At 43.8% G+C, this 14,970-nt stretch overlaps 1 protein-coding gene across 13 annotated transcripts in view; it reads right to left on the reverse strand.

Annotated features, from left to right (window-relative positions):
- FANCM (FA complementation group M) overlaps nt 1-14,970 on the reverse strand; it is a 147,954-nt gene that overhangs the window by 30,167 nt on the left and 102,817 nt on the right. For all 13 annotated transcript variants that reach the window (XR_012159625.1, XM_073350242.1, XM_073350241.1 and 10 more), the window contains one exon: nt 14,529-14,681. Coding sequence is in view for 12 of the 13 variants with exons in the window: in XM_073350242.1 (XP_073206343.1) it covers nt 14,529-14,681 (153 nt within the window). In the remaining variant the exon portion in view is untranslated. The remainder of the gene's footprint in view (nt 1-14,528; nt 14,682-14,970) is intronic.

The following is a 14,970-nucleotide window of genomic DNA, read 5'->3' on the forward strand; positions in this document are numbered from 1 at the left end:
AAGTACTTTAAATGAGCACTGTTCCAAGTAAGTGCTTAATAGTCTCACCATATACTTCTAGTTTATTTGCTGGTTTTGAAGAAAACAGTGTTGATTACACAAACCACTGTAGTTTGAAGTGCAACACCTTGGTTATTTAAAGTGGTGGCTCTGACTTGCATTTGCCTTAATCCTTCTATTATTAAGGGCTGTAAATTAACTAGAGGAGAAGGATTAGTAGCAGTACATTTGGCTATCTATATTTATAGTAGGTACCTGGCAGTACCCCATAATAGCTGAGACTGAATGCATCCGATGAGGTGAGCTGTAGCTCATGAAAGTTTATGCTCAAATAAATTTGTTAGTCTCTAAGGTGCCACAAGTCCTCCTTTTCTTTTTGAGACTGCAAAGTGATATATAACCACACCAACACTACTGTTTTTGCAAACTCACTTTCTTAGAACACGGCCTTTTTAGGTTGCAGTTCTACAGGCTTGGTCTCTGCCTACAGGTTAATTCTCAGAAAGTTACAGTAAAACCCCTTCATCCATTGTTGAGATCAGTGAGGATGGGTAAATAAATATAACCACATTAAGGTACATCAAAACATCTGAAACTTGACATGGCTGGAGTCCTCTCTGAGGACTAGTGCCTTAATTTCATTTGAAGAACAGTGGTCTTGATTAAAGAAAGTGATAATTTGAAAACTGCATCCTGATTACATATAATAAAAGTCTACAGGTGCATACCTAGATGCACTACACCTGTCCCAATTCAGGGCCACTGCACCTGTATTCCCCATTAGTAGTCCAGCAACACTCTCAGGCTTCCAGCCCCACAGCTGCTGCCTCTCGGGCAATGACACACGTCTCTCTTACTGTTGACCAGGGCATTTCCAGGCCGAACAGTTCCCTGAATTCACTGTTATTCCCAGCAAAAGACAATTTGCTTCAACAGGCCTGCTTCACTTCTCCCCTCAGAGACTGTATAAAGTACAATTGTCCCAGTTATATGGTACCACACAGTTCTTTCTAAACAAGCATATTTTATTCTTAAGGTAAAAGCTCTACAGAGAAAATATTAAAACCTATACAAGAACCTACATGCACGCTAATAATCTTACCAGAGATCCCCTCCATCTGTTTCCAATAAGGGCTCTGGCAGGTGAGTCCTTCACTCACACTCCTTCCACCCCCACCCCCCTTTTACCCCCAAGAGGTCTCTTTCGTGGTCACAAGAAACACTAGAATGCGTTACCTAGGGAGGTGGTAGAATCTCCTTCCTTAGAGGTTTTTAAGGTCAGGCTTGACAAAGCCCTGGCTGGGATGATTTAACTGGGAATTGGTCCTGCTTTGAGCAGGGGGTTGGACTAGATGACCTTCTGGGGTCCCTTCCAACCCTGATATTCTATGATTCTATGATTCTAAGTTCTTAACAGCCTGGGCTCAGAACTAGCTCTCAGGTCTTATGGGGCATCAGTAAGTCAAGTCCTTCCAACTCTTCCCTAAGGATTGCGGCCTTCTATGAACCAGAGGTCCTGCCCATTTGCTGGATCAGAACAAAAGCCCTGAATCAGTTTAAAGTGGGGCTATATATTCAAAAGTCCTTTCCTTTGTCTGATGGTCTCTGGTGAATCCAGATTGGTTCTTTGAACTGTCCTTATGTCACAGGTGATCAGCAAACAAAAAGATCCTCCCCTCAGGGCAATGCTTCTAAGACAGAGTCTGTAGGTGGGGTTTTGCAATACCCTCCTCCCCAGTACTTCCGAGAAATTCCACTTCACACTTATTGTCCCAAAGAGAAACCACATCTGCTATATTGTTCAACATAGTCATTTGAAATTCACCTTATCTCCCAGAGACTGCATTAATCCCTCTTTCTCCTACAGAAGTCCCATACAATTTCCCCCCCGCCAAGATATTAAATGTAATTCAATAAGGTTTAACTTAATTCCATAAGGTTTGCCCAGGATATTGTGCCACAGTGCCTATATGTTGATGCCTGGATCCTGCAAACACCTAATTGGCAGCCGGTATCAAGTGGAGTACCCCAAGGGTCGGTCCTGGGGCCGGTTTTGTTCAATATCTTCATAAATGATCTGGAGGATGGTGTGGATTGCACTCTCAGCAAATTTGCGGATGATACTAAACTGGGAGGAGTGGTAGATACGCTGGAGGGGAGGGATAGGATACAGAAAGACCTAGACAAATTGGAGGATTGGGCCAAAAGAAATCTGATGAGGTTCAATAAGGATAAGTGCAGGGTCCTGCACTTAGGATGGAAGAACCCAATGCACAGCTACAGACTAGGGACCGAATGGCTAGGCAGCAGTTCTGCGGAAAAGGACCTAGGGGTGACAGTGGACGAGAAGCTGGATATGAGTCAGCAGTGTGCCCTTGTTGCCAAGAAGGCCAATGGCATTTTGGGATGTATAAGTAGGGGCATAGCGAGCAGATCGAGGGACGTGATCGTTCCCCTCTATTCGACATTGGTGAGACCTCATCTGGAGTACTGTGTCCAGTTTTGGGCCCCACACTTCAAGAAGGATGTGGATAAATTGGAGAGAGTCCAGCGAAGGGCAACAAAAATGATTAGAGGACTGGAACACATGAGTTATGAGGAGAGGCTGAGGGAGCTGGGATTGTTTAGCCTGCAGAAGAGAAGAATGAGGGGGGATTTGATAGCTGCTTTCAACTACCTGAAAGGGGGTTCCAAAGAGGATGGCTCTAGACTGTTCTCAATGGTAGCAGATGACAGAACGAGGAGTAATGGTCTCAAGTTGCAGTGGAGAAGGTTTAGATTGGATATTAGGAAAAACTTTTTCACTAAGAGGGTGGTGAAACACTGGAATGCGTTACCTAGGGAGGTGGTAGAATCTCCTTCCTTAGAGGTTTTTAAGGTCAGGCTTGACAAAGCCCTGGCTGGGATGATTTAACTGGGAATTGGTCCTGCTTTGAGCAGGGGGTTGGACTAGATGACCTTCTGGGGTCCCTTCCAACCCTGATATTCTATGATTCTATGATTCTAAGCATGTGCTTCAAGTAAATAGGATTTTTCATGGTGCTCAAAGTTACATGTGCATAAATGTTACCAGGATCAGAAACAGCTCGTAAATACATTGCTTAGCCAAGTCTGCACTTGTTGGGTCAAAGAAATGTATAAGCTTTATTGGCTAAGTCAAAATCTTCAAGACAATTGCTTCCAGATATTCTTATTTTCCTTTTAGATTTTGCATAATCATAGAATATCAGGGTTGGAAGGGACCTCAGGAGGTCATCTAGTCCAACCCCCTGCTCAAAAGCAGGACCAATCACCAACTAAATCACCCCAGCCAGGGCTTTGTCAAGCCTGACCTTAAAAACCTCTAAAGAAGGAGATTCCACCACCTCCCTAGGTAACGCATTCCAGTGTTTCACCACCCTCCTACTGAAAAAGTTTTTCCTAATATCCAACCTAAACCTCCCCCATTGCAACTTGAGATCATTACTCCTTGTTCTGTCATCTGCTACCACTGACAACAGTCTAGATCCATCCTTTTTGGAACCCCTTTTCAGGTACTTGAAAGCAGCTATCAAATCCCCCCCTCATCCTTCTCTTCTGCAGACTAAATAATCCCAGTTCCCTCAGCCTTTGCATTATTTTTGCATTTAATTTCATAACAAAACATTAGTCTTGAAAGATTAAGAACTCCTTAACTAGTAAAATTTGAGAGCTAAGATTATTCCAGTATAATCAACTCATCCACAGAACTTTCTGTTCATCTTTCTCTTGTTAACAGACATCACCAAGTTAGTTTTGCCAAAGCATGCTGAAGTTTTGGAATTTCCTGACTTGACTAATATTGCATGCAATACTACCACTGTTTCCCATTATCTCCTATTTCATGAGGGAATTCTGAATGTATGACTTGCCAGGCATGACTGGCTCCTAGACTTTTAGGAGGTGAAGTAATGCCACATTATTTGAAAGGTAATGTTCCCTAGATTTTGGTTCAATCTATGAATTTGAAACCACGCTCTATTATTCAAGTTGATGCCAATATAACATTTGAGCAAATTTTAATTTTTTAAATTTTATACAATTAGAATAGCTATATATTTAACATTTTACTTCAACTCAGTATACATATTGAGGAGGTGATTCCAGTTGTTCATCAAATAAGCACTAATGTAATGAGGCGATTACATTGGAATTGTGCTCTCTCTCAAACTATTAGAGATGGGTATACAATAACGGACAGATTCTTGAGTGTGATATTCAATTTATACATTTAGATGTTTTTAAAATTTAAAGGATGAAGGAAAACATCAATTAGCGCATGTATATAACATTTTTAAAAGTCCCCTCCTCTTAAAACCAGTAATTTTTAAAAAATACTTATTTTACTTACAGATTATTTAAAAGTTAAATAGTTGTTTCAGCTGCCATCTTTCTGAGGTACCCAAATCCATTGCTGACAAGTCTTCCTTGGGGGGAGGGCTTTTGTTTTTGAAAGAGGGTAGTTGATTTATCCATTAAACTGTGGGAGAGCTACACTAATTCCAAATCTCCCGTCTATACTCCCCCTACTGCTAACCTATTATCGGCTCTGAACTCCCCATCCCTGCCCTTGCTTCTTGGATGAACAGCTTAGCTCTCAAAGTGCTGCCTGAATCCCATGCATAAATGTCTCTGCGACTGCCACAGCTAACCAAGCCTTAAGATGTAGATGCAGCTACAATGAAGATTAAGGGAAAGATTCTTACTGATGATTAAGATTATAACAATCTTCTCTCCTAAAATAAAATCAGAAGAGCTAGCATTAGGACTCGAACTCCCCAGAAGCAAGGAGTGGCACAGCTATCATGGCTAGCATGACTAAGCCTGCTTTGACCTGAGAACCTGGAACCCTGCGTCTCAAGGCTCATCTCCTAGTTCTAATTCTGTTTATCTGTCATTATCCCTTCAAGATCACCCAAGAAGAAAAGAAAAAGATCAGACAAAAGAATGAATGCCCAGCACAGATCATTAGCAAACAGGGTGGGTGAACCTCTGAGAAACTGAGGTTGCTAGCGGGCAGGCTTCACCATAGATTTTGAAATCTCTTAGTGAAATGTTATCTGTCACACACTCCCGATTCATGATGGAGTTGGCTTACAGAGCTAAGGCAAGTGGTATTTTCACCACGGGTGGTTTTATACATGGCTTTTTCTTTCAAGTGTTTTTTACACAAAAGGATCTTCACTCTGCAGTTACCCCACGCTATATAATTATACAAGATGTGCCTGTTTGCTAGCTTTGTTCTCACAGGTCACCCTGATTTACTGATGATTTTCAGCAAATGAGGCAGGAGGGAAGACAGTTAGACCAGCAGTGGCATAAGTCTCATGCCAAGGCTGACTAGTTGCAGCAGAAAGCTTTGAAAACTCTTATGCTGTGCGGCCTGGGATGAAGCACCAAAAAAAAAAAAAAAGTCTTTTTCCTCCACCACAGCATCCACAAAATCTTAGACAGCATATTTGTTTTGGGCGGAAGAGCCTGGTAAATCCAGGCTGCCTGAACTCAGTAGCCGGTCTGAGCCCACCCCACTACAAGAAATTGCGTTATTTTGCAGAAAGGACTGATCAGATTAGGAATGGGTTGTTTGATTCTATGGTGAGACAGAGCAAGGCCTCAGGAATCCAGGACCTCATCTTTCCTGCTAGTTTCAATCAGTGATCACTGGGGTAATGGAGGTGCTCATTCCAAAACCTATGCGTGGGATCCATGTACTTCTTGGCTGGGGAAGTAAGGAAGGAAGTACTGGGTACCTGGCTTGAGAAGACAGTCAATGCTTCTCAGAAAGGCCAGGTTGCCTATTGCTTTGAAAGAAACATTAGTCTGGTTTTTGCTCAAAAAATCATTGCTTGATAGTGTTTAGTTAAATGTCAGCCACCATCGCATCTTCCCTTCTTGGGTAAGTGTGACCTTCTCCTGGTGTTATGGGGACCAGTGATCTGCTAGGACTCCTTGACTCTGGGAGCCAGCTTTATCCTGCTCTGCAGTGAGACCCCCACTCCTGGGCTGTTCACGCACAGTCTCTGTCATGTAAGCTGCTCCTTGGATTGTGCAACCGAATGACATTAACCAATATCTCTGGTCCCAGAAACAACCCTAGGAACCTCTGTCTTGCAGTGTCCAGTTATGCCTGCTGGACACTGCAAACTTATATGAGTTCATCAATTTAACAAAGAAATTGATATGTACCATGCTTGTTATCCCAAGGGGAGTCTCTGACATGCTTCAAACCAAACACATGCTTCAGTGAGCGGCGGGGGACAGCAGAGCAGCAAACAGCAGGAGTTTGCCTGGGATCTGTGTTGGTGAGTATCTGGGTAAGTGAGTGTGTGTTTGGTGAGAGGATCAGAGTGTTTGTAGTGAGGGCAGCTTGAAAGTTTGAGTGAGTGCTTGACTGGTTGGCTGAAAAGGGCGGGAGTTGGGAGTGTTTTGTTTCAGGTGAGCCTGGCTGTTTAAAAAAGCCGGCGCTTTGCGAACCAGCTGAGCAGCAGGGGACAGCAGAGCAGCAGGGGAAAGCAGGAGTTTGCCTGGGAGTTCGCCTGGGGTGAGCCCACTAAGGCTTACAACCTAACGACTTCTCTGAGTAATTACTGCATCTCCTGAGGAAGCTCATAGTAGGAAGGTAACATAGATGGGGAGTGTTCAACTGTTGTGACCTGCGCTGGATGTGCCATGTTTGTCTTTCTTCCAGAGGACAGAAGCAACTTTGTGTGTACAAAGTGCAAGCTGGTCTCCATATTGGAAGAGAAGGTTCAAGGTCTGGAGCAACAGGTATCGACCCTGCGTTGCATAAGAGAAACTGAAGATTTCCTGGACAGACGTCAGGATAGGCTTCTACAGGCACAAGGTTCTGAAGGTTCAGAGCAGGCTGCACAGCGCGGACAGGAGGACGGTGAAGAAATCTGGTAACATGTGACCTCCAGAAGAAGAAGGGGGAACGTCCATGTACCAGCTACGCGGATACAGGTAAGTAACCGTTTTCATGTTCTCTCCACAGGCACCATTGTGAGGAGTGGCCCAGATGATACGTCTCGGGGAAGGGAGCAGAAGGAGACTCCACCAGTTGAAAGGCATGAGATGCACCGTCCTAAGGTTGGGGTTCCACGACCACCACTCCCAAGAGAAGGAGGCAGGTGGTGGTGGTCGGGGACTCTCTCCTCAGGGGGACTGAGTCCTGTATCTGCCACCCTGACTTGGAAAACAGAGAAGTCTGCTGCTTGCCAGGGGCTAAGATTTGCGATGTGACGGAGAGTCTGCTGAGACTCATCAAGCCCTCGGACTGCTACCCCTTCCTGCTTTTCCACGTGGGCACCAATGATACTGCCAAGAATGACCTTGAGTGGATCACTGCAGACTACGTGGCTCTGGGAAGGAGGATAAAGGAGTATGAGGTGCAAGTGGTGTTCTCGTCCATCCTCCCCATGGAAGGAAAAGGCTGGGGTAGGGATCGTCGAATCTTGGAAGTCAATGAATGGCTACGCAGGTGGCGTCGGAGAGAAGGCTTTGGATTCTTCGACCATGGGATGGTGTTCCAAGAAGGAGGAGTGCTAGGCAGAGACAGGCTCCACTTAACGAAGAGAAGGAAGAGCATCTTCGCGAGCAGGCTGGCTAACCTAGTGAGGAGGGCTTTAAACTAGGTTCACCGGGGGAAGGAGACCAAAGCCCTGAGGTAAATGGGGAAGCGGAATACCAGGAGGAAGCACGAGCAGGAGCATGTGAGAGGGGAGGGCTCCTGCCTCATACTGAGAACAAGGGGCGATCGGCGGGTTATCTCAACGGCCTATATACAAATGCAGAAAGCCTGGGAAACAAGCGGGAGAACTGGAGGTCCTGACAAAGTCAGGGAATTATGATGTGATTGGAATAACAGAGACTTGGTGGGATAACTCGCATGACTGGAGTACTGTCATGGATGGATATAAACTGCTCAGGAAGGACAGGGAGGCCAGAAAAGGTGGGGGAGTTGCACTGTATGTAAGGGAGCCGTATGACTGCTCAGAGCTCAAGTATGAAACTGCAGAAAAACCTGAGAGTCTCTGGATTAAGTTTAGAAGCCTGAGCAACAAGGGTGATGTCGTGGTGGGAGTCTGCTATAGACCACCGGACCAGGGGGATGAGGTGGACGAGGCTTTCTTCCGGCAAGTCGCAGAAGCTATTAGATCGCACGCCCTGGTTCTCATGGGCGACTTCAATCATCCTGATATCTGCTGGGAGAGCAATACAGCGGTGCACAGACAATCCAGGAAGTTTTTGGAAAATGTAGGGGACAATTTCCTGGTGCAAGTGCTGGAGGAACCACCTACGGGCGGAGCTCTTCTTGACCTGCTGCTTACAAACCAGGAAGAATTAGTAGAGGAAGCAAAAGTGGATGGGAACCTGGGAGGCAGTGACCATGAGATGGTCAAGTTCAGGATCCTGATACAAGGGAGAAAGGAAAGCAGCAGAATACGGACCCTGGACTTCAGAAAAGCAGACTTTGACTACCTCAGTGAACTGATGGGCAGGATCCCCTAGGAGAATAACATGAGTGGGAAAGGAGTCCAGGAGAGCTGGCTGTATTTTAAAGAATTCTTATTGAGGTTACAGGGACAAACCATCCTGACGTGTAGAAAGAATAGTAAATATGGCAGGTGACCAGCTTGGCTTAACAGTGAAATCCTTGCTGATCTTAAACACAAAAAAGAGGCTTACAAGAAGTTAACTGGACAAATGACCAGGGATAATATATAAATATTGCTCGGACATGTAGGAATGGAATCAGGAAGGCTAAATCACACCTGGAGTTGCAGCTAGCGAGGGATGTTAAGAGTAACAAGAAGGGTTTCTTCAGGTATGTTGGCAATAAGAAGAAAGCCAAGGAAAGTGTGGGCCCCTTACTAAATGAGGGAGGCAACCTAGTGACAGAGGATGTGGAAAAAGCTAATGTACTCAATACTTTATTTGCCTCTGTCTTCACGAACAAGGTCAGCTCCCAGACTACTGCACAGGGCAGCACAGCATGGGAAGGCGGTGGCCAGCCCTCTGTGAAGGAAGAAGTGGTTCGGGACTATTTAGAAAAACTGGACGTACACAAGTCCATGGGGCCGGATGCGTTGCATCCGAACGTGCTAAAGGAATTGGCGGATGTGATTGCAGAGCCACTGGCCATTATCTTTGAAAACTCATGGCGATCAGGGGAAGTCCCAGAAGACAGGAAAAAGGCTAATGTAGTGTCCATCTTTAAAAAAGGGAAGAAGGATGATCCTGGGAACTACAGGCCGGTCAGCCTCACCTCAGTCCCCGGAAAAATCATGGAGCATGTCCTCAAGGAATCAATTCTGAAGCACTTAGACGAGAGGAAAGTGATCAGGAAAGAGTCAGCAGGGATTCACCAAGGGAAAGTCATGCATGACTAATCTAATTGCCTTCCATGATGAGATAACTGGTTCTGTGGATGAAGGGAAAGCAGTGGACGTGTTATTCCTCGACTTTAGCAAAGCTTTTGACACAGTTTCCCACAGTATTCTTGTCAGCAAGTTAAAGAAGTATGGGCTCGATGGATGCACTACAAGGTGGGTAGAAAGTTGGCTAGATTGTCGGGCTCAACGGATAGTGATCAATGGCTCCATGTCTAGTTGGTAGCCGGTATCAAGTGGAGTGCCCCAAGGGTCGGTCCTGGGGCTGGGTTTGTTCAATATCTTCATTAATGATCTGGAGGATGGTGTGGATTGCACCCTCAGCAAGTTTGTGGATGACACTAAACTGGGAGGAGTGGTAGATACATTGGAGGGTAGGGATAGGAGACAGAGGGACCTAGACAAATTGGAGGACTGGGCCAAAAGAAATCTGATGAGGTTCAACAAGGACAAGTGCAGGGTCCTGCACTTAGGACGGAAGAATCCAGTGCACCGCTACAGAGTATGGACCGAATGGCTCGGCAGCAGTTCTGCAGAGAAGGACCTAGGGGTGACAGTGGACAAGAAGCTGGATATGAGTCGACAGTGTGCCCTTGTTGCCAAGAAGGCCAATGGCATTTTGGGGTGTGTAAGTAGGGGCATTGGCAGCAGATTGAGGGATGTGATCGTTCCCCTCTATTCGACATTGGTGAGGCCTCATCTGGAATACTGTGTCCAGTTTTGGGCTCCACACTACAAGAAGGATGTGGAAAAATTGGAGAGAGTCCAGCGAAGGGCAAGAAAAATGATTAGGGGACTGGAACACATGAGTTATGAGGAGAGGCTGAGGGAACTGGGATTGTTTAATCTACGGAAGAGAAGAATAAGGGTGGATTTGATAGCTGCTTTTAACTACCTGAAAGATGGATCCAAAGAGGATGGATCTAGACTATTCTCAGTGATAGCAGATGACAGGACAAGGAGTAATGGTCTCAAGTTGCAGTGGGGGAGGTTTAGGTTGGATATTAGGAAAAACTTTTTCAGTAGGAGGGTGGTGAAACACTGGAATGCGTTACCTAGGGAGGTGGTGGAATCCCCTTCCTTGGAAGTTTTTAAGGTCAGGCTTGACAAAGCCCTGGCTGGGATGATTTAGTTGGGATTGGTCCTGCTCTGGGCAGGGGGTTGGACTAGATGGCCTCCAGAGGTCCCTTCCAACTCTGTTATTCTATGATTTAGGTAGAATCAACCAACAGATTTATTAACTACAAAGATAGATTTTAAGTGATTATAAGTCAAAGCATAATAAGTCAGATTTAGTCAAATGAAATAAAAGCAAAACGCATTCTAAGCTGATCTTAACACTTCCAGTGCTCTTACAAATTTAGATGCTTCTCACCACAGCCTGGCTGGTTGCCTTCAGCCGGGCTCTCCCCTTTAATCAGCGCTTCAGTCGCTTGGTGGTGATGTCTGTAGATGGAGGTGGAAGAGACGAAGAGCATGACAAACGTCTCTCCCTTTTATCATGTCCTTTCTTCCCTCTTGGCTTTGCCCCCCCCCCCTTCAGAGTCAGGTGAGCATTACCTCATCACAGTCCCAAACTGACCAAAGGAAGGGGGTGACTCACTCCAGAGTCCAACAGATCCTTTGTTGTTGCCTAGGCCAGTGTCCTTTATTCCTGTGAGGCTGGTTTTGTCCCATACATGCCCTGAGATGAGGTGTGAACTTCCTCTCTGCTCTTGGAGAGTTTTCTCCTGGGCTTGCTTTAAGCCACAAGGACACATTTTCAGCCTCATAACTATATACATGAAATTACAACCTATAACATTATTGTAACAACAATTACTATAACATCACTATAACAACAATGCTCAGTGCATCATGAGCCTTCCGAAGACACCCGACATGACAAACTTTGCACTGGATATCACAATATCACACAATCATTTTACAAGGATGAACATGGGGGTTCCCCCGAGGTACAGAGCGTCACAGTAAGACTGTGGAGAAGGTTGTAGCGAGATGCCTTTGATCTTCTTGATCCTCGTCAATCAAGATACGGATCTGGCTTTGGCACAAAGATTGCACTGGTCAACAATCTCCTCCTGACGGTGGATGACTAGGTGGTCCATGTCAGTATTAGATTAATCAGCTACTTTCAATACTGTTTATCGTAAGATATTGCTGACTTGCTTGAGGACTTTGGCAGGAACAGACTGGGCTGCCTTTAATTGGCTTCATTTTTTTCTCTCAGAGATCTCGATGGGTAGTTGTGATTGCTCTTCTTCCTAAAGAACTCCGATGCAGGGTGCTGCAAGATGTCATTCTGTAACCCCTCCTGTTCATGCCTAAGGTGATGATGGTGGGAACCAACCTCAGGAAATGGTATAGGCAATATCAACTCCTGTGATGAGGGAGTGAATCTACCATTTGTTACTAGGTTTTGCAATTTAGGATGATTCCAGGCCTTCTGCTGCTGTTAAGCAAATTATAGCTGTGATCTAGCCAGCTTTTAACCACCTGTGTCTGGTTAGAAGGTTGCAATCCTTCCTTTCAGATACAAACCTTGCCATAGTTATGCATGCCTTTGTTACCTCAAGATTGGACTATTCCAATGTGCTATACATGGGGCTACTCCTTACAGTTAAACTGGAGATTAAAGTTGGTGCAGAACACAGTGGCATGGTTACTGAGTGGGCATCTCACTGCCCGCATGTAACACCAGCGCTTCAGGCTCTGCGCTGGCTGCCTATTGGTCTCTAGGTGAAGTTTAAGGTGTTGGCTACAACCTTTAAATAGAATCCCATGAAATTCTTTTTCTATTATAATCTTTCATTTTATTTTTAGGGAATTTCTTGTCATTTCATTTTATCCCACTGGGATGACAGAGGGGTGGCCAAGTCAAACCGGAGCAGTGCTCCAACCCTGTGCACCAGATTGCAATGCCACTCACTAAAGTTCAGCCACCCTGCCAGGTTGGAAAGGCAGCCCAGTCAAACCTGAGCAGTGTTTCATTCTATTTCAGGTCATACTTAAAAAAAAAAAAGAAAAAAAAAAGTATTATTTCATGTTTTTTCATATTTGCGAAAAACACGAGAGGCTCTACCTATGAAGTCTTAACTGGTCTAGGTCCAGCCTAGCTGAGGGATTGACTCTCTCCCTGAGCCACCCTGGTCAAAAGAGTGGGCTGCTGAAAGACCGCTCTCTGTGAAGACCCCAAGATTCTGGGACTTGCTTCCCTGCTTCATCTGAAATGGCCTGCATCCAGTGACCTTCCAAGCATGTAGCAAAAAACATTGATTTGAAAGGGTTGTGGGTGTGCTTCTTAGATGATGGCTGGCAGAGTTCCTGTTTGAATTATTTTATTGCTGCTGGGTTTTTGTTGCAATACTCATGAATTAGGGCACCTACAGTACTGCATAAGCATATTTTATGTTTAAATAAAATAAATAGGAAATTAAATCCTCACAAATACTCAAAATGCCACAATCAAAAGGTACAGTCATGATTACACACTAGAACAGCATTTATAAAATCTTCTACACCATGGCAAAGGATGGGGGTCAAACAAGGACTACCTTATGAGCCTTCTCCCACTTAACAATAAGTTCATGAATCCAGATTGAGAACCCATGCTCTAGAAGGGCTTAAGACTTCTACTGTTCTGGGCTGAAATGGAGAAGATAAAGCTGTCCCTAAAATGTCTATTTATAATTTACCATTAACTCACTTTCCTGTCAAGAAATGCAACTGCAATGTCTCTATTCTTTCCCAGTGATTAACCGTGGCTGTTCAAGAAACTTTGGCAGCTAAGCAACAGATTCTGATGACCTAGAAAACTTCAGCACACCGAAGAGCCACATTTACGGATTATGCTGAAGCTAAACTGGAGGAAAATGCAAAATAATGTCCAATTAAAATCTTCAAACTTTGTTAATACATCTATTTGTACATAATCTCACCTACAAATGCATTTTACTATAAACACCTAAATGCCACCAATCAATGACAATCTAAGGAAATCGATAATATTCCCAACTTAATTTTCCTCCCTGTATATTTGATTGGTGTACTCTTGACTCTTGAATCTCCTTCCTTAGAAGTTTTTAAGGTCAGGCTGACAAAGCCCTGGCTAGGATGATTTATTTGGGGATCGGTCCTGCTTTGAGCAGGGGGTTGAACTAGATGATCTCCTGAGGTCCCTTCCAACCCTGATATTCTGTGATTCTATGACCTTGCTCTTACCTTTTAGAACCCAACAGAGAAGGTTCTGGCTTTCTTTTAGTATTTTATACTGTGATAATTAGAGCATTTTTTGTGAGATATTACTGAAGTATATTTTCAGTGCTTATATGGGATATGTGAAAATGATGAATTTGTGTAACTGCATTTAATACATGCAAGTGATATGCAAGTACTTCTAGACTTTTAATGTTTTTGGAAGATTGGTAGTGTCCCTTTTTGCGATTTTGTTATGATGTTGCTTCCTTGGTATGTGTTTAGTTCTCTTATTGTGGGTTTTCTGGAAAGTGATATCTGGATACAAATAATTATTAAAACTAGAATAAATTTATGTCATATATTCTGCCTCATTCTGCAGAAGAAAACAAACACTTACCTTTTATACAACAGTTTAATAGCACAGTATAAACTTTTGAAAATAAAAGACTGCAAGTGAGGGATATTTTAAGATGTTCCGTTTTGTGAATATTTGCTTGGGCACCACGCCGTCTTTAAAAACTACATACATTTTTTCCTCCTTTCATCTTGACTGACAAAGATACAGAGACTAAACCACTATTTCGGCTTGTCTACGTGCGGAAAAGGTTGTGAAAAGCTAATGTGGAATAGCTATCACTCAGTATTAATCTAAACTGCTACTGCAGTTTAGATTAACCCACTTTTTAATTTAAATTGCAAAAAGGTACTCAGTGTGGAATAAGAGTGCCTACACAAGGAATTATTGTGGAACAGCTAATTGCGCATTAAATTTACACCCTAGCTATTTCATACTCACCTCCCTGTGAATTTTTGTGTAGATAAGCCCTTAAACATATTAGAATTTGCTTTTTTTATTATTATGCAGTTGATGCATATCTATACTTGCATACATAGTCAAACATAGTAATTCAAAGAACCTACCTCTTCATGTCTCATCAGTTCTATCATTTCCATAACTTTAATAAAATGGTAGCAACGATCCGAGTGGTCAACCAGATAGGTAGGAAAAGGACGATTCTGCCAAAGTCTCCACTCAGATAGGGAAAGTTCATGAGCTCCTTCCACTCGAGATGCCTGCAATTTCAAATAAATATTAACACAAAGATTTCAATCAGGCAATTGGTTCACAAAACAGAGTCCCAGTTCTCTATGGAAACCACCCTCAAATGTCCTGAACAAAAGAGAAGGCCTATAAACTTATTGTTATGAGGGGGATATGTCAGTTTTAATAAAAAGAAATATTCTCTGTTTTCAGTCTGAACTATGTATTCTGTACTACTTTCCAAGTAACCAAAAGAAACTTCCAACTATTGCCATTTCTCATGCACAAAGCATGCGGATCTAAAATATGTGAGTGATAGAT

This window comes from Lepidochelys kempii, chromosome 6 (assembly GCF_965140265.1).
Source record: "Lepidochelys kempii isolate rLepKem1 chromosome 6, rLepKem1.hap2, whole genome shotgun sequence".
Classification (NCBI taxonomy): Eukaryota; Metazoa; Chordata; order Testudines; family Cheloniidae; genus Lepidochelys; species Lepidochelys kempii.